The 21148-nt window shown below is 40.6% G+C and overlaps 2 protein-coding genes across 3 annotated transcripts in view; one reads left to right on the plus strand and one right to left on the minus strand.

Moving 5' to 3' along the window:
* Positions 1–21148, plus strand: part of oxr1a (oxidation resistance 1a) — a 210972-nt gene that overhangs the window by 41920 nt on the left and 147904 nt on the right. For both annotated transcript variants that reach the window (XM_010885213.5, XM_010885212.5), the window contains exon 2: positions 14896–14978. In XM_010885213.5, coding sequence (XP_010883515.2) covers positions 14962–14978 — 17 coding nt within the window. In that variant the 5' untranslated portion in view covers positions 14896–14961. The remainder of the gene's footprint in view (positions 1–14895; positions 14979–21148) is intronic.
* Positions 1669–8442, minus strand: LOC105019214 (Williams-Beuren syndrome chromosomal region 27 protein). Its single transcript, NM_001310912.1, is given in 5 exon segments — positions 1669–2124; positions 2273–2365; positions 5355–5490; positions 7894–8022; positions 8261–8442. Coding segments are annotated over 5 exon segments (684 nt in total). The 5' UTR covers positions 8381–8442; the 3' UTR covers positions 1669–1918.

Raw genomic sequence — 21148 nt, forward strand, 5'->3', positions numbered from 1 at the left:
TCAATGGGCAAATAAAGGGTTTCATGTGATTTCCAGTTAAAAACACCTGGGTGGTTCCACATATGGATTGTTAACATTCCTAAGAACAAGTACATCATGAAGACAAAGGAACATTCAAAGCATATCTAGAATAAGGATTCAAAAGCACCAATCAGGGATAGGATATAAGAACATTTCCAAAGAATTAAATATGAGTATCCAGACAAACGTACTAGTCAGTGAGGCAAAACAAAGTCCTATGGTAACTCTTAAGGAGCTACAGTTTTACAGCTGGGAGACACTGTTCTTACTACAACAACAGCCCTGGTGCTTCACAAAAGTAGGCTTCATGAGAGAGGGGCAAAAAGAAAGCCATTGTCGAAAATTGAACAAAATCAAATCTGAGCTTAAGTTTGACAAAGACATGTAGGAGAATTTGAGAAAAGAATTGAAAACAATTCTATCTAAAATGTGATTTTATGTTTTGTTAGGCACAAGCCTAACACTGCACTTCTTCCTGAGAACTTCCCTACTATTAAGCATGTTGGAAGCGTCCAGATATTGGGATGCTTCTTGGCATCTTGGCCTGGAAAGCTAGTGAAAATGGAAGGCAAAATGGATGCAGCAATATACAGAAAGAAAGAAAAAAACATGCTGTAATGGTCCAGCAAGACAATGACCCAAAAGATACAGCCAAAGCCACTCTGGACTGGCCTGAAAAAAAAGTTAATGTCTTGGAGTGGCCCAATCAAAACCCGGACCTCAATCCAATTAATAATATTTGGAAAGAGTCAAATAATGTGTTGAATAATCATTTCTTTTCTGTTTTGTATTACTAATTAATTTAGAATAATCCATCCATCCATCCATCCATCCATCTTCTTCCGCTTATCCGGGGCCGGGTCGCGGGGGCAGCAGTCTAAGCAGGGATGCCCAGACTTCCCTCTCCCCAGACACTTCCTCTAGCTCTTCCGGGGGGACACCGAGGCGTTCCCAGGCCAGCCGGGAGACATAGTCCCTCCAGCGTGTCCTAGGTCTTCCCCGGGGTCTCCTCCCGGTGGGACGGGACCGGAACACCTTCCCAGGAAGGCGTTCCGGAGGCATCCTAAACAGATGCCCAAGCCACCTCAGCTGACCCCTCTTGATGTGGAGGAGCTGTGGCTCTACTCTGAGCTCCTCCCGGGTGACCGAGCTTCTCACCCTATCTCTAAGGGATGGCCCAGCCACCCTGCGGAGAAAGCTCATTTCGGCCGCCTGTATCCGGGATCTTGTGCTTTCGGTCATGACCCAAAGCTCATGACCATAGGTGAGAGTAGGAACGTAGATTGACTGGTAAATCGAGAGCTTCGCCTTGCGGCTCAGCTCTTTCTTCACCACGACAGACCGATACATCGACTGCATTACTGCAGAAGCTGCACCGATCCGTCTGTCAATCTCCCGTTCCATCCTTCCCTCACTCGTGAACAAGGCCCCTAGATACTTAAACTCCTCCACTTGAGGCAGGCACTCTCCACCAACCTGAAGTGGGCAAGGCACCCTTAATTAATTTAGAATAATGTGGAATGCATTTTTCACTTTGATATTATTATATACTGTAGTACATAATTTTTAGGGACTGGTATTGGCTGTTCAATGCCACTTTTACAACCAGTGGCCAGAAATAAGAACATGACAAGGAGTCGAGTGTAAGGCCAACCCCCCAGAAGGGCTTTAATGAATGAAACATTTGATATTTCTGTGAAAGGCTAATGTTGTCAATTTAATATCGGCATCATTTAAAAAATAAAAGCATGCTCACTACTTCGTTGAGTGTACTTGCTTTCACTGGGTTGGGTAGTTGTCCACCTACATACAGTACTGGAGATGTGTTAGGATGAATGCACTAACTAAGTCACTCAAATTAACAGCATCAACTAAAATGTTGATGTACACCTTTTAGTTACTGTAATGCCTTCCTATACAGATATACAACTCCAGGGATGTACCTTCCCCCTTCCTTATCGTCTTTTAACCAGGATACTTTTTCCTTAACTTCCACACGATCCCAGAGCCTCGCCTCCTCCATCAGATTAAGCTCTTGCTCCAGCTCCACAATGTATTCTAAGTTGTCACAGCTGGCTCTCATCCCCATGCACACGTAACCACCTAAGAGTGAGATGTCTCTTATTGTTTTATTTCATTACTGGCCTGTTTTTCTCCATTATTCCATCTATCCATGTATACATGCATATGTCAATAATGTCAACAGTACAAGTCAGAGAATTAGGCATGTATAACAAAGACTGCCACTCACCTGGTTTAGTGACTTCACACATCTCTCTGACGACACTCACTGGTACATAACCTGGAGCCATAGCTCCCGCTATCACAACCACATCAAACCACCCTGCGGGCAGAAGTAGTGAGAGCTGAGAGATGGCAGTTGAATAAAAGCTGCATCCTTTCTATATTTCACTTGATTCCCAATTAAAGATGTATTTGCATAGTATGTTCCATCTTATCAGATAGAGATATTGTAGTTTATTATCTTAAAATAATCATATAGTGTTTTATATTGCATTATACACTTTTTCATACTGTTCTGCGCTCCATGGGTTCACTGAACTTGAGTCTAGGTCTAGAGGTATTGAAGGAACAGGTTTGTAGTGAATTGAGTTTTATCTTCATTCAACCTTTTCCTATTAACTGCACCAGGACCTTATGTGGACACAAATGGTGCTACTCAACCTTGACCAGTCGACACTAAGTAGTATTTTGTATTCTCATTGCAGTTGCAGTAACTTTAACATGCAGGCCTGTCACTTTTTGGTAAAGACAGCATTGTGATAAGCCCCGCCATAGTACCCACAGCCAGTCAACTTTGTCAGTGTTACTGGAAATAAATGCTGTCTGCCTTGACATCGGTTGCTTTGGTTCACCACTAGTCAATGACTCGTAATTAGAGCCTGAGTCATCTATTATGGGAGTTGAGCATCAGAAAATCAGTGCCTGAGTCATCGGGAATCAGAGCCTGAGTAATCTGTTATGGGAGTTGAGCAGCAGAAAATCAGTGACTGAGTCATCGGGAATCAGAGCCTGAGTCATCTGTTATGGGAGTTGAGCAGCAGAAAATCAGTGCCTGAGTCATCGGAATCAGAGCCTGAGTCATCTATTATGGGAGTTGAGCAGCAGAAAACCCTAGTCCCTGGCAACTCCATTACTTGCAATATTAGACTAAAGAATCTGCAGGCCATCATACATTGTGTACCAGTGGGCAGGGCTACCAATAAAGAGGCCAATCTTAGGATGGTGCTGATGAGGTCTAAAATTGCCAGGTATAGAATTCGGAAGATATTGCTATTTAATTTAACATTACTAAAGTTAGGATGAAACAGTAAGAGGTTCCTAAGCTTGAGCTTGTAAATTTATAGAGTAATTCCTCAGCATTGAGTAATGCCTCTGCCCCGCCCCTTCTAGTTAGGGCAACCTGGTCTCACTAGAATATGTCAATTATTATAAGTAAATCTATGGCACCCGATTTCGTATATGTTACGTTACAATGCGCTACCAAAACATATAATACATTATGAATTGGCTAAAATGTAACATGTTACGAATGCTAGTATGACATATCATATGTTACGAACACTACACAAATGTGTCATACGTTACGAACGCTATGAAAATGTATCTTATGTTACGAATGCTACTAAAATGTATAATTCATTATGAATGTACACAAACCAGTGACGTTCAACTCCGTAGGCGGGCATCATGCCCACTGCTCCATACAGGGCTATCTGATTTAGGCCTTACCAAGGTTGCTACAATATGTAATAAATGCATTTTAAGGTTACAGTTAATGTTAGGTATCACAGCACTGGCGTTAAGGTTAGGATTGGACCATGCCTGGGGCCGTATTCACAAAACATTTTATCTTACCACCACTCCTAAACAGCACTAAAAGTTCCTAGCTAAGAGTTTCCTCTGAAAACCTATTCACAACGCTGCTAAGACCAACTTTTACTAAGGACTGGTGGAGAAATCTTAAGCAAAGAGAAAGGGCGGAGTTGACCCTGTAGCTGTCGTGTTTCACGAACAAGCCTACTTAATATGCCCACAGTGATTGACTAGTAGCGGAGGGGTCTCTGCCAGTGAATTCATCATAGCAATACCGTAGAAGGATGTTTCATTTTGCCATACTGAAATAAAGATATTGCAAAAAAAATGTAGGCTAAGTGTAACTGACTAAACATGAAACCAAGAATGACATACTGACCAGTCAAGATATGTTCAGCTAACTGGCAGCTCATAAAGAAATGTGCGTTCAGCTTTAGATGGTGCAATAATGTGTGCAATTATGTGTCCCATCTATAGCACCAACAACACCGGGTGGTCCAGCTATGAACATGAAGTCGGCTTTGTTTCTTTGTAGTTGGCAAATGAGGAAACCAAATTATCTGTTGGATGATATGAGGTCTGGAGAGTGCATTTACTGTTTGATGTGATATCCTACTGATATATGACTGAGAAATACGTAGTTTGTCTGCGCCACATAGCTGCATTTTCCCTGTGGCTAAGTTGCATATAGTTGCCACAACCTTGATCTCTGGTGTTATTGGGTTGTTTCTGTTTGTTGGTGAATGTTGACCTGATTACGAGGCGGATTGCTGGCAGCAGCCGTTTTAGGATTGCTTGTGATTTGGTCTTTGTGGTTTAGGAGTCCTCTTGAACACTTTAGGAGTTTCACAGATTTAGGAGCTGATTTTAGCGCTGAAATGCTTTGTGAAATACTCTCAGGCCAAACATTTTGGAGATCTAAAGTTATGACTGACTGGCCAGTTTTCTTTAAGTGTAACTCCAGAATCAGCAAGTTAGGAGCTACTTTTAGCCTTAAGATTCTGCCTAAAGACTGTGGACACAGCCTGCCTGTATTTACTGATCTGGTGGTCATCGAAACTATCTTGTGGCCCAAAAAGGTAATGTAATCTCGGCATCTTACCTGTCACACCCAGAAGAGGACTGGCCACCCTTGGGTATCTGTATTAGCCCTTTGTGACTACTGCTGATTTAAAAAGAGGTTTGACATACTGGAGTCCAGGTCTAGGTGCTTTAAAGGAACAGTTTTGAGATACTGGAGTCCAGGTCTAGGTGCTTTAAAGGAACAGGTTTTAGATACTGGAGTCCAGGTCTAGGTGCTTTAAAGGAACAGTTTTGAGATACTAGAGTCCAGGTCTAGGTGCTTTAAAGGAACAGTTTTGAGATACTAGATTCCAGGTCAAAGTCTATTATAGGAATACACATGTTTATTTGGTCTTCAATAAAAATGTGTTGCTGTTTCTTAACTCATTAATACACAACAAATACTACATTAAAAGTTTTAAGTTATTTGGTACCAGCTTGGACAGGTAGTGGTTCATATCCCAGCATGCATTCTTTCAGGTCCTGGTAGAGGCCAATCTTAGCAGCTAGATCCAACATGTTTTTGCTCCCATCGACACCCACAAATTGCTTGAAGCCCATGCTTTTTAGCTGCACAGAAGAACACATAACCGAGGAGGAGAATGAGACAACAGTGGAAATTGTGGAATATTTGACTTTTCTGTTTAATCCCAGTAAAATAATGTGTATCATGTACTGTGCAAAAGTCTTAGGCCACCTAAGGCAATTGTTTATAGCCATTTATAAAAGGTTTTTATTTGTTTGAAGGAAAAACACAATATCACATTGAAATAAACACAAAGAAACATTAATACAATCGGAAAAGAAAATCCATTTTATCTGTCATTATTTTGTGTCCATTCTTGGAATGCAAAACTGATGCAGTTTGATTTGGTTGACTGTCCTGTCAGTTTCTTACTTAGTTCTGTTGTAAATTCTTCTAGCTTCTTGCAGGACTTTCCATGAGTCTTCCTTTGACTCGGCTGCTTTTTGTTATATTGAGGTCGGGGCTGTGAGGCGGACAGTCTGATACTGTGAATGACCCATCTGCAGACTCTCACTGCAAGTCTTTGCAGACTGTTTGGGTTCTTTTTTGTGTTGAAAGGTAATGTTGTTGCTAAATTAGTCAATGTTGTTGTCAGATGACTCTGCTAGATGCTAAGCAAGCACTACACTGGATTTCTTTCTACCCCACAAGAAAGTGACCTCTAAAATCTGTTCCTCAGACTTACATTTTGGGTTTTCAGCTCTGTTCGCTGTCCTCAATTTACCCCTGTTTCTTCGACCTTCTTGGTCATGCTTTAAATGACATTGAGCTTATAAATCCTTAATAAGTGCTGCGTAAATGTTTCACAAAGCTTCTATAACCATGTTTCATGCTCTATAAAGGGTTCATATACATTGCATAATTTACATGAATACCAATTTCAAATTGAACAGTGGCATTCATTTCTAATTCAACGGCAGCTTTATGAACGGTGGCATTAATCACTGCTAATAAAATGCTTTATAAATCATATTCAAGTGGCGATTTCACAAGGCATTCACAACCCTTGGACCAGCCATTGGAATGTATGGAACCTCAATTGTTAGTAGTTTTTTGGGGGGGGGGGACACACTGCTCAATTTTGTATTTAAAGGTACATGGGGAGTATACTACGGGCTGCTTTTAGGTCTGAGGCATGCACATGTTGTGCTGTGGGATGGATCACATGCTTATGTTAGAACATTACTGTCTAATTATAATAGCCATCAGAAAACTGAAAGTGGCTTTCTTCTGGAACCAAACGTTCACAAGCACGTGTACACACATTTTTATACAACTTTAAAATGACTTATTAGATTATAACTATTTAGACCAGCATATTTTGAATGAATGTGAATTGGCCTATGCTTGAAATCAACTCATCCATCTATTTATCAACCAGACACTCTAGAAAAGAGTGTCTGATAAATTACAGAAATGTAAATTATATCATAAAACACCCATGTCCTATGATATAACTTCTTTTTAGAATTGCTGGAAATTAACTTTTCAGTTACAAACCTTTCTATTAGCCACTTGGAGAATGTGTAGAATTTTAATAAAGATAGGGAGCACACTCTGAAATGTGTAAATTCTGCGGTGTGACGGGCAGGTCATCTTTGTCCACTTTTGATAGAGCGGATTGTCACATTTGAATTTGTTATTTCAGAGGTTGCAATTACACAGACTACATTTTTCACACAGAAAAAAAAAAGAAAAACCCAGAGAAAAAGTTTGACCATCCAAATCCTGGCTAAAATCATTATACTATTGTAGGGAATGTGTTACTGTAACCTGATTTATAAAGGTAATCAAAGGAAAAGCAAACTGTTCACACACCGTTCTGTAAACCTATTTTTTCTTGCATTCTAGAGTGCTGAGTGCCCCATGTTTGTCACAACGCAGGTATAATCTTTAAAACGCAACTCTTTGGAGGGTCTGCGTTTTGATGATGCAACCTTTGTATTTCACACTTATTCCATGTTAATTAACCATTTGTAATGCATGCATGGCATACAGCTATACATTCTTCGTAACACATATGTAGTGTTTATGAAGGCATTATCAATATTGTAATCTCAACACAGGACCAGATTTTTTATGACCTTGTAGCCATATTAAAGGGATATTTTTCAATCTTTGTGTTGAAGCCTCATTCATTAATTTGTTTTGGTTAAAGTTTCATTTGTCTTGGCTTTGATTGTTTTCAGTTTTATTTGTAAATATGTTAATATTATGTCTTACGAGCAACTCAATACTTTACTATTTATCTAAGTGCCTAAGCCTTTTACACAGTGTTGTATGTGCTATGTATGTTTTTTTATTAATTAAAATATCACCATTCCAACGTTACAACATGTTCTGATTCAAATGTACTACAAATGGGAAGATCGTTTATTTGAATTTAAGTCTTGTTCTTTCCTTTCCTTTTGAATCTTATATTAAAAGGTGTGGTTTAGTTTTCTTACAAGTTCTGCAACTGCTCCAGTGCCACAAGCTAGGTCCAGAACCCTTGCTGTCTCCCGGTCACCGAGGAAACCGGATGACAGGCAGTTTGCTACATGTCTCGGCCCGTGGTAGTCCAGACTTTCAAAATCCTATTGAAAGTCAACAGAAGAGTAGCTTATATGCTATGGAAGGGAAACTGGTATGTCTTTATGGAATGGGTAGAATGGGAACATTTCAAAATTGTCACATTTGCTTATTAAACAGAATCAGCATTACCTGCTGTCATTTCTTCATAATGTAAAATGAAAAATTACCTGCTTTAAAAGAATATAGACTCTACCAAGAAGCATTCACCTGTATGAGACGTCTGTGTGATTAAAACATTACCTGGTCATAGCTCTCTGCCCATGTGTTGTAGAATTCAATAATGTCCCGGGCCTTTGTCAAATTGTTCACGCTGAGAAGGGTTTTCTTCACATCATCAAATGTTTTGTTGGAAGCCGCCATCCTACCGCAGATACCTCTTCCATGCAGAAAGGCTGCTACACCTTAAACAGATACTGTATATCTCAGTGTGTACGGCAGGGAAAGTTGGGACGTACAGATTTGAAAGCTATGTCACGTTATGATGTGTTGCAACATGCTTTTACTTCTCAAAAGTGGTAAACTGCTCTAGAATGGAATGTTGATGAATGTCCTTTGGTCTAGGATGAGTAAAAAAAAACCTGGGTAAATGTAAACTAGTTGGACTGGAATTCCAAGAAGTCAATGGCACAGGGTGGGAAAAAAATCACATTTAAAACAGAATTTGGGGGAGGTCTGTTTTTGTCATTCAATTAATCTAATTAATAAATAATTCACTATGTTATTTGTGAACTATTTCAGAGTGTTTTTTTTACAAGTCTGATAAGAGCAGAGCAGGCCGTAACATGCTACAAAATATCTTTGAAACAAAATCAGGACTACTATATCTGGACTGTACGATAAAGTTCAAGGATCATGCGGTCAGTGTCAACGTTCCCCTCGTGTATCTTGGTTCCCGGTCAGCTACGGCTATGTTGTTTTATGCATTTCATTTTTATCGCTTTTTCTTTTCTATTGCTGTACAGTGTCCTTTGGTTTCTGCAAGGTGCTTTAAATCCCAGATATAAATATTCTTATTCTTATTAACTCACAGCTAGTTTCCAGGTATTCCGTTTGTCTTCCACCATCAGTCTGACATTCAGTGTCCAGTGTCTCTTGGACTGTGAGGCACATAACCATCTGGGTAACGGCTGAGTGGCTTGGGTTAGAGGATAGGGGAAGACAGGACACTGAGCAGTGATCAGAGACCTAGTTCACCTATTGCAACTAGTAAAGATGAAGTCAAGCACATTGTCTGCCTTGTGAGTGGGAGCGGGCTGGCAGAGGGTGAGGTCAAAAGGGAAAAGGAGTGGGAAGAAGGGATGAAATGAAGGCAGACGGTGGAAGATTAAAGTTGCCCCAGCAGTATGAGTGGTGAAAGTGAATGGCAAGGCATTGGATTGACAAACTATCCCTACTGACCGCTCCTCTGTGTCCGGTGGGATATGCTCTCTTCAGTGCTGCTACAGGGCTGAGTAACTGGCTTACTTGTGTGGCCCCATGCCTTCCATAAGAGGGTTCACCATGTCACGCTTTTCACCATGCTCAAGTGGGTTGAGTTACTGACAAGATCTGTCTGTCCAGCTTTGCAACCCTGGGGCTGGTTTGGTGGGGTTGTAATCAGAGGGCTTTATTCAGCCTTGTCTCTTTGTGGGTACTAGTCTGTTGGTGTCCCATGGGGGTCACAGGATTAAGTATGAATAACTGGTTGGAGCCATTTACTGCCTCTTTGGCCCTTTCTTGGTTTATTTTTGGATGGGGCTGGTGTCTCTGAACCCCCTCTTTCCCAGTCCCTAGTCTCTATTCTCCAGCCCCTAGTCTCTACTCTGGGGTGTTTGCCTTTTTCTTTTAATTATTCCAATATGTTAGCCAGCACCTTGCCTAATCGAAGTGCATTTTTTCACCTTCATTCACATCTCAGAGCTACTTGGCCTAACAACCAGTGGTATATAACTTTTCATTTGCATGCTACTATATTAACCATTGTTTTCTTGTATTTTATTTCAAGGCCCTTCAGGTGTAGATTGGACAATCTAGATCTGTTTAATGCATCAGTTATTTTCATGCAGGCAATTAGCAAGTTGGCAGCCTGCATTTCATACCTATACACAGCCCTTGTGATTTCGTCAGCCTTGTCTGCCTCACCTGGGAATTTTTTCTCATGTCTTGATTTAAAATGAAACTGTACTCTTGAGGTCGGATGAAAACAGTTTTAGAAGGGAAAGAGGAAACTATCGCCAACATCGTTTCAAAGCGGTCCAGTGCAACATTCCCAACATAGTTTCAAAGCAGTTAAAAGCAGTTAATATTCAATTTTGTCAATAAACTGTGATGTGAGTTTCAAGCCATATTGCTCAGCCCTAGTGTGAACCACCTGGTATGTAATAACAAGACATGCTATTAAATGCAAAAAAAGACTAAAGGCATGGATATAACTAATTTTTGTTTACAAAATGTTATAAAAACTAAAATATATTGTAAAGATTTCTAAGCAGGCTATTATACAGTAGTCCTTAATATCATTATCAACCGTGACCACATGGTAACCTAATAATATGGCTAATTGATGTGACCTTTGGCCTAATTTTGTAGTCCTTCTGTTAGGAGTTTGATGCCGGGGCATAACAACAGAATAACAATTCTCAGAGATTAATGTATTCTGGGCCTGTGAATTCTAATAATTCTAACTGTTTGTTCCATTAGGATTTACAGTACATACATTCTAAGATTCAGAATACATATACAAGGGCCGTTGCCAAATAAGTTTATAAAATTCAGGTACAAACAGAATGCAATGATGTGCAAATAATTTATCAATCAATCAAATGTATTTATAAAGCCCTTTTTACAACAGCAGTTGTCACAAAGTGCTTTTACAGAAACACCCGGCCTTAAACCCCAAGGAGCAAACAACAGTAGTGTTGAATTTCAGTGGCTAGGAAAAACTCCTTAAGAAGGCAGAATTTTAGGAAGAAACCTAGAGAGGACCCAGGCTCAGAGGGGTGACCAGTCCTCTTATGGCTGTGCCGGGTGAGATATTAAGAGTCCAATTATAATAATTAATAAATGCATGTGGGCTAAATCCAGAGTCTATTTAAATTTAAACTAGGTCAGAAGTATGACCAGATGGACAAGGACAGGGACAGCAACGGGCCCTCCAAACCAGGTACTCCGCAGGTGTGGACCAGGACCTCATGTCCTCATAAAGTTTAAAAAAGGAGGAGACTGGGAAAATTCAGAAAATGCATTCCTCATATCAACAACGATTTATAGTGGAGAAGGAGAACTTAGTGGAGAAGGAGAACTTAGTGGCAAATGAGAACTGACCCAATCCCCCAGCACAATAGTATAGCACCGTAAGACCTTGGAACTGAGACGGGGGGGTCCGGCGACACTGTGGCCCTACCCGTGGGGGAGGCCCTGGACAGGGCCCAACAGGCAGGAAATCAATCCACCCACATTGCCAGGCATCAACCAAAGGGACACCCACCAACCGCAGCCACCCTGAATGAGGGCCGAGTATTGCCAGCAGAGTACAGCCTAATTGCACAATGGGTGCAACAGAGAGTCAACAACAAGCCAGTGACTCTTCCCCCGAAAGGCATTGGAGGGAGGGCATTCCAGTGGTGACAAGAGCCCATATTTTATTGAAAATAGTACAAAGACAACATATCAAATGCTGGAACAGAGACATTTTATGGTTTTTGGAAAAATAGATGCCCCTTTTGAATTTGATGCCAGCAACGTTTACCACTGTGTTATTACCTCCTTTAAATGTTTGGGAACTGATTGCTGTAGTTTTGAAAGTGAAATGTATTCCCATTCTTGCTTGATATAGGATTTCAGCAGCTCAACAGTTCGGTCACCTTCATCATATTTTTCGTTTCATAACGCACAAAATGTTTACAATGGGTGACAGGTATGGACTGCAGGCAGGCCAGTTTAGCACACAGACTATTTTACTACAGAGCCATGCTGTTGTAATATGTTAAGAATGTGGTTTGGAATTGTCTTGCTGAAATAAGCAAGGCCTTCCCTGAAAAAGATAATCTGGATGGCATATGTTGCTCTAAAAACCTGTATATATTGTTCAACATTAATGGTATCTTCACAGATGAGCAAGTCACCTATGCCATGTGCACTATGCACCCCCATACCTTCACAGATGGTGGCTTTTGAACTGTGCACTGATTACAACCCTCTCCTCTTTAGCCCGGAGGGCATGGCATCCGTGATTCCCAAAAAATAATTGTATATTTTCATTTGTCAGACCACATAACAGTTTTCCACTTGGCCTCAGTCCATCTTAAATGAGATCGGGCCCAGAGAAGGCGACATCGTTTCTGGATCATGTTTGTCTATCCTCTTTGCGTGGTCGAGTTTGAACTTGCATTTGTGGATGCAGCGACATACTGTGTTCACAGACAATGGTTTTTAGAAGTGTTCCTGAGCCCATGCAGTGATTTCCACTACAGAATCTCGTCTGTTTTTAATGCAGTGCCATCGGAGACCCCGAAGATCTTGGCCATCCAATATTGGTTTTCTGCCTTGTCCCCTGCGTTCAGAGATTTCTCCGGATTCTCTGAATCTTTTAATGATATAGTGTACCGTAGATGATGAGATCTCCAAACTTTCACAGAGCAGTGAACCCCTCCCCACTCTCACTTCTGTCAGACCCATCCTTTCTGGAATGATCTTTTAATACCCAATCATGTTACTGACCTGTTACCAATTGACCTAATTACTTGTGTGATATTTCACCAAGTTTAGTTTTTTGGCGTTACACAACATTTCTAGTCTTTTGTTGCTTTTGTCCCAAAATTTTTGAAACGTGTTGCTGGCATCAAATTCAAAATGGGCATATATTTTTCAAGAAACAAAAAAACGTCTCTGTTTCAACATTTCTATGTTGTCTTTGTACTATCTTCTATTGAAAATAGGGTCAATGCATTCTGTTTTTATTAACACTGCATGCAGCGTCCCAATTTTTTTAGAAATGGGGGTTGTACCTCATTGTACAGTTGAGTATGTTATCCTTTGTTGGTTGAAATGTAGAGTATGAATAAGTGTGTATATTGTGTGTTTGTGTACTTTCTGAATCAGATTATCATGTCATGTGACACTTATCGCGTTCGTTTTTCATCACCTGCATACATTTCTGTGTATAATCAGTGTCAAACCTCTTCTTTAACCCCTAAGCATTAGCAGCTTCCTCAGCTTTTCTTTGGTTTCACCTTTGCTGCTGCAGAGAGGAAGTTTCACTTGTGCTGAATTCCAAGTAGTCCCTAACCCAGAGCTCAACTGAGCAGAGTGGCCCAGTCCAATCAGCCAGACAGCATAGATTCAGTCCTCTCTTATTTCTTCCTCTTCCAGTCTTCTCATTACAGTCAAAAGAGGTTGATAACTGAGCCCCGGATGGATCTGTCTGCATTAGTTATTGAATCCTCTCCTACACTTTGATAACCTTTACAGAGCATGGTAGGACAGGAGCCATTATACCGGAGAGAAGAAATGCATGGGAATAGCAGGATATCTATGGAGATTAGTGTTTATTAGTTATTCTTTCACCGGTTCAGGTAAGACATGTTGGGTTCAAAGTGACCTGTGTGAAACGTTATCCAGAACAAGGTGACATTTTTTATCAGTCCACTTAAAATGACAGTATTTCAAATTTCTAAATGTGCTTCATATTCTTTACTGGTGTAAAGTATTATTTAAATTGTAATTTTGTATTTTGTAATTTTCCCAGAATTTTTAAGGCATATCTGAAGTCTTAAGCCTCATTCACACCAGGCACGGCATAAATGACCATATGGTACTGCAAACATCACAATCAATTGGGTCAAATATTTAGCATAAATCTCAAATTTTTATATTGTAGGCTACTACAGATATTGAACCGTCAAAGCTTTTCTTGCAATCCCATTAACACATAGTTGAAAGCTACATATTAGCTCTTCTTATCAACTCATGCGACACAAATCACATCCAAATTTGTCAGAGTGCAGTAGATTAGCCAGAGCAGTGCGAATTGATTTCTATTGAAATTAATGGACTTCTGCCAGAACGTATACATTGTGCCGTGCCTGGTGTGAAGAAGGCTTTATTGTGGCTGCCAAATGTATAATGTTTCACCACAGACATTTATTTTGAAGGCAAAATACGAATACTGGAGGTCTTATTGTTGCTGCTGAATCTCTCATGTTGCCTGCCTGACACTAATCTATTGTAGCCTATTGTAGCTATCGCGTTGTGACAGTTAGCTAGCTATCTTCTTAGCTTTGGTTGTCGCTCAGACGATGGGTAGCTTCTTTATATGAATGTGACAGCCACTTACTGACTGTTCAACACAAACGTGCGGATGTACAGACACAGCCAGTTATGTTTCTCTGACCTCACTAGCTAGCTTGATACTCTGAACGTCAGGTACAGGCGGGTGCATGATGTTGTTGCTCTGCTCTGATGCTTGTACAATAGTGAACTGTGCGCAATGGAGAACTGCACTCAGCTAGGTAAAAAAATAATAATCGTATAATAGTATTTCATAAAATATTCAGTTTTTCTGTGGCGGCGCATCACAATTTGGCAGCGGCGGAGCGTCGCTTTGATTACAATTAGAGGGAAACACTGCAATTCCTGTATAGCAATGTCATTTCTTTGTGTCTTTTGTTTTTTGCTACGCAATGTTTTTGCTATAGCTGCCAAGTCAGTCTGGGCAGGTAATTAGGGTTGTTTGAGTCAGTCATGTGGACATGCCACCCTGACTGCACTTTGATAACAGCAGGGTTAAAAGAAATGTCTGAAACTACATGCCTTACTTCTGGTGTTAAGAAAAAAACAAGGCTATTTTCCTGTGTTTTTTTCTGCATTTGAACCCTCAGTGTGTAACTCTCTTCTAGGTCTACGCTGTTATTACATTGACCCTCAGGACAACCATCCAACAGGACCAAGAGAAAGTGGCCAAGATGTTCAGCACCAAAAGGTCAGATTGGCTTTTGTATATTTTTGTGCTGTTGAAAAAATCTTATCTCAGCGCATTTTAAAATGTCTTTTTCTGATATGAACTGACATTTTGTGTCAGTTTCATTCAATTTCTACTCATGTTTTTAGCTGAATATGACTTCAGAGAGCTGTATAGCAGACTTTTAAGCTAAGGTCTACAAAATGTTATTTGGCACATTTGCTTTAGACACACAGAGGGCAATCACAAAAGATGACAGTTTAGAAGGACCTCATTTATTAAGTAACTTTTTTTCTTTTATTGTATATGTTACTGTTTCCATAAAGGGAGTTTTCAGTAGTCTGCATAATTTTTTTTTTAAGTATTTAAAATGCGCTCTGAATGCAGGAAAGTGCCGGCTGGTCTCATACAGAAAATGCACGGTATCGCACATGAAGTCAATCCCCAGCATTAGTATATATATTAAAATGCTTACAGTCAATAAAATGTGAGGCAATTTACACTTGGAAAGTCCGTTTTATGTAGATTTGTATGTATTACGTATTATGTTATGTTCCGTACCACAGCTAGGGTCAATACTACACCCATGTAGCTTGAAAGGAAGTAAAGTTTTGCTAGTGGTCTGTGGTCAGGGATGGAGGCTGAGCATAAACGCCATCAGCTCCAGCCCTGATGCTTTTCAGTTCAAATCCCAAAAGCGTTATCTAAACATAACCCTTAATGATTGTTTACATTTCTGTTCTGTTACCAAACCTCAACCACTTTTCTTCTGTAACCTACAAATCACTTCCCTCTTATATTCGCATCTGGGTGACGACATCACTGACATCAACATCACTCACCAAATCTCACCAGGTTGCCAATATGTAAACATATGTACGTGACAGGTACTGTCCATAGGTAAAAAATTTTCATGTCTGACTGTTCATACATATGTGTACATAAGTGGTGACTTAACGACACGTATGATTCCCTACAATCTGTAATGAGACCTGAATATTATCTCTACAGTTAAAGGTGCTATGTCAAAACATACTAAAGTTGTTTATTTTTTTACTTACTATTTAAAACAGACATTTACATCAAAATCTATGTTTTTCTCCACCTCAAACATTTTCCTGTTGATAAACTTTGTTTTCTAACTGTCAATATGTGAGGTCTTGTTGGGCAAAGATACATCACACAAACATTTGTCACTGCTACAACAGAGAAAGTGTGAGAAAGTGTGTGGTCTTGAGGATCAACGAGATGTATGATTGCAGCAACTTTATTTTTGTTATAAAAATGTAGAACTTGAATGTGAATGTCATGGTCAACAGGCTACACCTGTGTTTTCAGAATGCAACGGAGAATATTTTCCAACAAGCAATGGATTATTCTCAAGACAGCCACAAATCAAACAGATTGAAATGTATAATTTTACTATGGATCAGCTACACAACCAAACAATGGATGAGTCGACAAAATAAGGTCAGCCCCAGTAGAAACCTAAGCTGCATCGATGGATTTTTAATGTTGGTTTTCCATCCATGCCCCCTCACTACACACAAACACACACACACACCAGTCCCTGGAGGTGCCATCTGCGTAAACATCAAGACTTTAATTAAAAGTATTTCATTAAACTTTAATCAGTCTCACATCTAATATAGTACTTTACCTTTTGTAAGGATAATATATCTGGAACCTTCCTTTATCTACCTAGGGAAAAGACATTAGCACTGGGTGTCTCTAAATACATTTACTTTAACTTAGATACAACATAAACTACATTACTGGGGCCTAAATGGGCCCAGAGTCTCAGCATCCAGTCACGGCTTAATAGGTTGTGTTTACACATGCTCATTAGAAGGTAACTTGAGCACCATTCAATTAAATCTTTCTTTCTGAGGGAACATTTATGTTGTGAAGCTATGTATTTATCCAACTCATTAAAACTTTGCCCCCTCTAGCCCGCCGCTAATGCAGCTTTAGCTTTACGTCTTCAATGGGGGGAAACTGAAAGGTCCCTATAATTGTCTTTGAGGGTGATGTAATTTGTATCTGTATTCGCTGCATTCTATTTGGAGCTGTGGTTCTCTAATGAGGCTTGCCAGTGCTTCTGTGCCAAAATAGTCCAGAAAACGGATGGTAAGGAAAGTCGACCCATCCCCAGTTCCCACAGCACTCCTCAGGGCACTCCAGCTCATTATTTAGCCATCTTGCTGCTGTTTCCAAAATGGAACAGATCTCCAGGACACAACGATACACAACTGCTCTCTGGAATGACCTCAAATTTCTCAAACTCCACTCTGATACGACCTGAAATCCCTTCATTATATCCTCCCGGGGATGGACAAGGTTATCTACTTCTAATGGGTCATTGTGACTTTCACATCTTCATCCCAAATGGCACCCAATTTCCCAAATAGTGCTCCACTTCTGATCAGAGGACCCCACCCTGAGGGACACAACTTTGGGGCACAAAACAAAGGAGGCTATCTGTCCTGTATGCTGTTGGTTGATGGCTCTGTTGATGTCTGTTTGTTGAGAGGTCTCGGTAATGCTGAGTCGAGCTGTCAAGTTTGGAGCTATAATCGCTTTCTGTTGGATCTATAATGAAATTCCTACAACAGTGTAAGTGGGACTCATTAGTCGTGGACAGACCCACAGACAAACTGAGACGAGGATTGCAACAAGATGCATAATGCTGTACTGTGCTCTGTGCTGATGGACTGGCTGCATGCCATTCACATGCACTGGGTGGGAAAGATGACAACTTCACAGGGCGCGATGGGATGATAAAAGATACAGGGTTCCACTTAGAGAGAAACGTATGAATTGATTGTAATGGAAAACTGAATCGATTTATGTGACTCATTTACAACAATGATCTAGAAAGTTATGTGGGCACATGTCAGGGTCTGTGTAGATTAGATGCGAAGCAAACAGTTCTTGTGGTCAGCATGTTGGAGGCAGGAGAAATGTGCAGGAGTAAAGACCTGAGCAACTTTGACTTTGGAGAAGTGGAAGAAGGTCACCTGGTCTGATGAGTCCTATTTTCTTTTGCATCACGTGTACGTGTGCGCCGTTTGCCTGGGTAAGTGATGGCACCCAGATGCACTGTGGGAAGACGGCAAGCCAGGGGAAGGAGTGTGATGCTCTGGGCAATGTTCTGCTGGGAAACCCTGGGTCCAGGCATTCATGTGGATGTCGATTTGACACGTGTCACTTACCTACATACATTGTTGCAGACCAGGTACACCAATTTCATGGCAATGGTACTCCCTGATGGCAGTGGCCTCTTTCAGCAAGATAATGGGCCCTGCTACACTGCACACATTGTTCGGAAATAGTTTGGGGAACATGATGAAGAGTTCAAGGTGTTGCCCTGGCCTCCAGATTCCCCAGATCTTTATCCTATTGAGCATCTGAGGGATGTGCTAGACAAACAAGTCTGACCCACGGCGTCTCCACTTCACAACTTACAGCACTTGAAGTATCTGCTGCTAATGTCTTGTTGCCAGGTACCACATGCCTTCATGCCTCAGCATTGCCAGGTACCACATGCCAGGTACCACATGCCTTCATGCCTCAGTGAGTCGGCACTGTTTTGGCAGCATGTGGAGGACCTTGAGAACATTACGTGGTGGTCAAAATGTTTTGGCTCATCACTGTATACACAAACATTTTCTGTTTTCTGAAACCTCTGCCAAAACATGGAAGTTTATACCGGAATCCTTACATGCCTGAAGGATCACATTCTCCGGTCTTCTACTTGGATTTAGCTCCCGTGTTCTGTGATGAGGCAAGGCAACCATATTGGATTAGTAACAGCACCGAGCAGGTTTCAAACCATGGTGTTACAACGTTGCAGACACCTGTGAGGCAGTGACTTAATAAAAACATTTCTAATCTCAGCTGAATAACAGAAATGGCATTGACCTCTGCCCACTCCACATGAACACACATGTAGACATACTCTCCACACCAGCAAAAACACAATGCAAAACATACATGCAGGCATGTACAGGCACACATACAGACACGCAAACACATGCATACAACATACAGTATGTAATTAGCATTCCCAATACCAGCCTGTAAAAAGCTGCAGTGCAGTCAATTCCCATAAAGGGTCTTGCACTTGATTAGTTATGTATGCATAGGAAAGAAGCGAACGTTCCCCCGGGATCATCACAGGGCATGCTGGGCTATTTAACCCCCTGCCAAGGCCTGCTGATCCAATCAGGATGTAAAGTAAAGACTGCCATGCTAGCTTCCATCTTTCAAATTGCTCTGTCTCATCCAGGCTTCCTCACTGACCTTGAGATTCGGTGCAACAAAGAAGCTGTTGTTTATACATGAAACACATTAAATCATCATGATGCAGGTCAGTCGGTATAGCAATTCAAAGAGGATTTCTGTTAAATTTTTTATATATTGGTTATTTTTCTTGAACCTTCTTGATTTGAGCCAGGTTGCTGCATCATAACAGGTCCTATGTAGCGACTAGTCTTGGCTAACATTGGGAGTGACAGTTGCACTAGTATTGCTTAAAAAACGCTTACTTAGCTGGAACATAATGAAGGATGGGTTTTACTCTGAGAGGAACATGAGGACAGTCAAGGGACATCTCATTTCTGGGGATGTTGCTGTTTTAGATTCTATTACAAGTCAGAACCTGGGTAGAGCAAAACTACTTTTTAGTTTTTCTTCTTACTGTTTGAATTTGTGAAAGACTATGGTGTGAGAACATACACTACTGGTCTAAAGTTTTAGAAAACCCCCATGTTACAAAGGAAAGTGCCCGGGGTAAAAAAAAAATATCTGCAAATGATGGTTACTTCGATGAGTATTATTATTTTTTTACAATTTTGTTAAAACAATTTCATCATTTCCTTTTTGTCTCAAATTGTTCATTTGTTCTATGCTAGAATTTCAGAGTACAATAAGACATTAAACTCTATTTTGTAGTGTACATGTACGCAAAGCAAAATAATATGCAGATGAACTAGTGCAAACTATTCAGGGAAGTGCATTATGCTCATCAGCTAACAACTGTGATCAACTCCTGAAAGTTCTACAATTACAGAATTGTAATTGTAGACAGAAACAGACAGGGAACTAAGGGTATGCAGACAGGGAACTAAGGGTATGCAGACAGGGAACTAAGGGTATGCAGACAGGGAACTAAGGGTATGCAGACAGGGAACTAAGGGTATGCAGAAAGGGAACTAAGGGTATGCAGACAGGGAACTAAGGGTATGCAAACAGGGATCAGTTCATTTATTTATTTTTTGCCATGTTTTATGATTGTGACATTCTGTTATGACCTACAGTTGAATGTGAATCCCATAAGAAATAAAAGACCTGTGTTTTGCCTGCTCACTCATGTTATCTTTACAAATGGTACATACAGGTGCTGGTCATAAAATTAGAATATCATCAAAAAGTTGATTTATTTCAGTAATTCCATTCAAAAAGAGAAACGTGCATAATGTATACATTCATTCCACACAGACTGATTTATTTCAAGTGTTTATTTCTTTTAATTTTGATGATTATAACTGACAACTAATGAACACCCCAAATTCAGTATCTCAGAAAATTTGAATATTGTGAATAGGTTCAATATTGAAGACACCTGGTGCTACACTCTAATCAGCTAATTAACCCAAAACACCTGCAAAGGCCTTTAAATGAGCTCTCAGTCTAGTTCTGTAGGCTACACAATCATGGGGAAGACTGCTGACTTGACAGCTGTCCAAAAGATGACCATTGACACCTTGTACAAGGAGGGCAAGACACAAAATGTCATTGCTAAAGAGGCTGGCTGTTCACAGAGCTGTGTCCAAGCACATTAATAGAGAGGCGAAGGGAAGGAAAAGTTGTGGTAGAAAAAAGTGTACAAGCAATAGGGATAACCGCACCCTGAAGAGGATTGTGAAATAAAACCCATTAAAAAATGTGGGGGAGATTCACAAAGAGTGGACTGCAGCTGGAGTCAGTGCTTCAAGAACCACCACGCACAGACGTATGCAAGACATGGGTTTCAGCTGTCGCATTCCTTGTGTCAAGCCACTCTTGAACAAGACACAGCGTCAGAAGCGTCTCGCCTGGGCTAAAGACAAAAAGGACTGGACTGCTGCTGAGTGGTCCAAAGTTATGTCCTCTGATGAAAGTACATTTTGCATTTCCTTTGGAAATCA

This window comes from Esox lucius, chromosome 20 (assembly GCF_011004845.1).
Source record: "Esox lucius isolate fEsoLuc1 chromosome 20, fEsoLuc1.pri, whole genome shotgun sequence".
NCBI classification, from domain to species: Eukaryota; Metazoa; Chordata; class Actinopteri; order Esociformes; family Esocidae; genus Esox; species Esox lucius.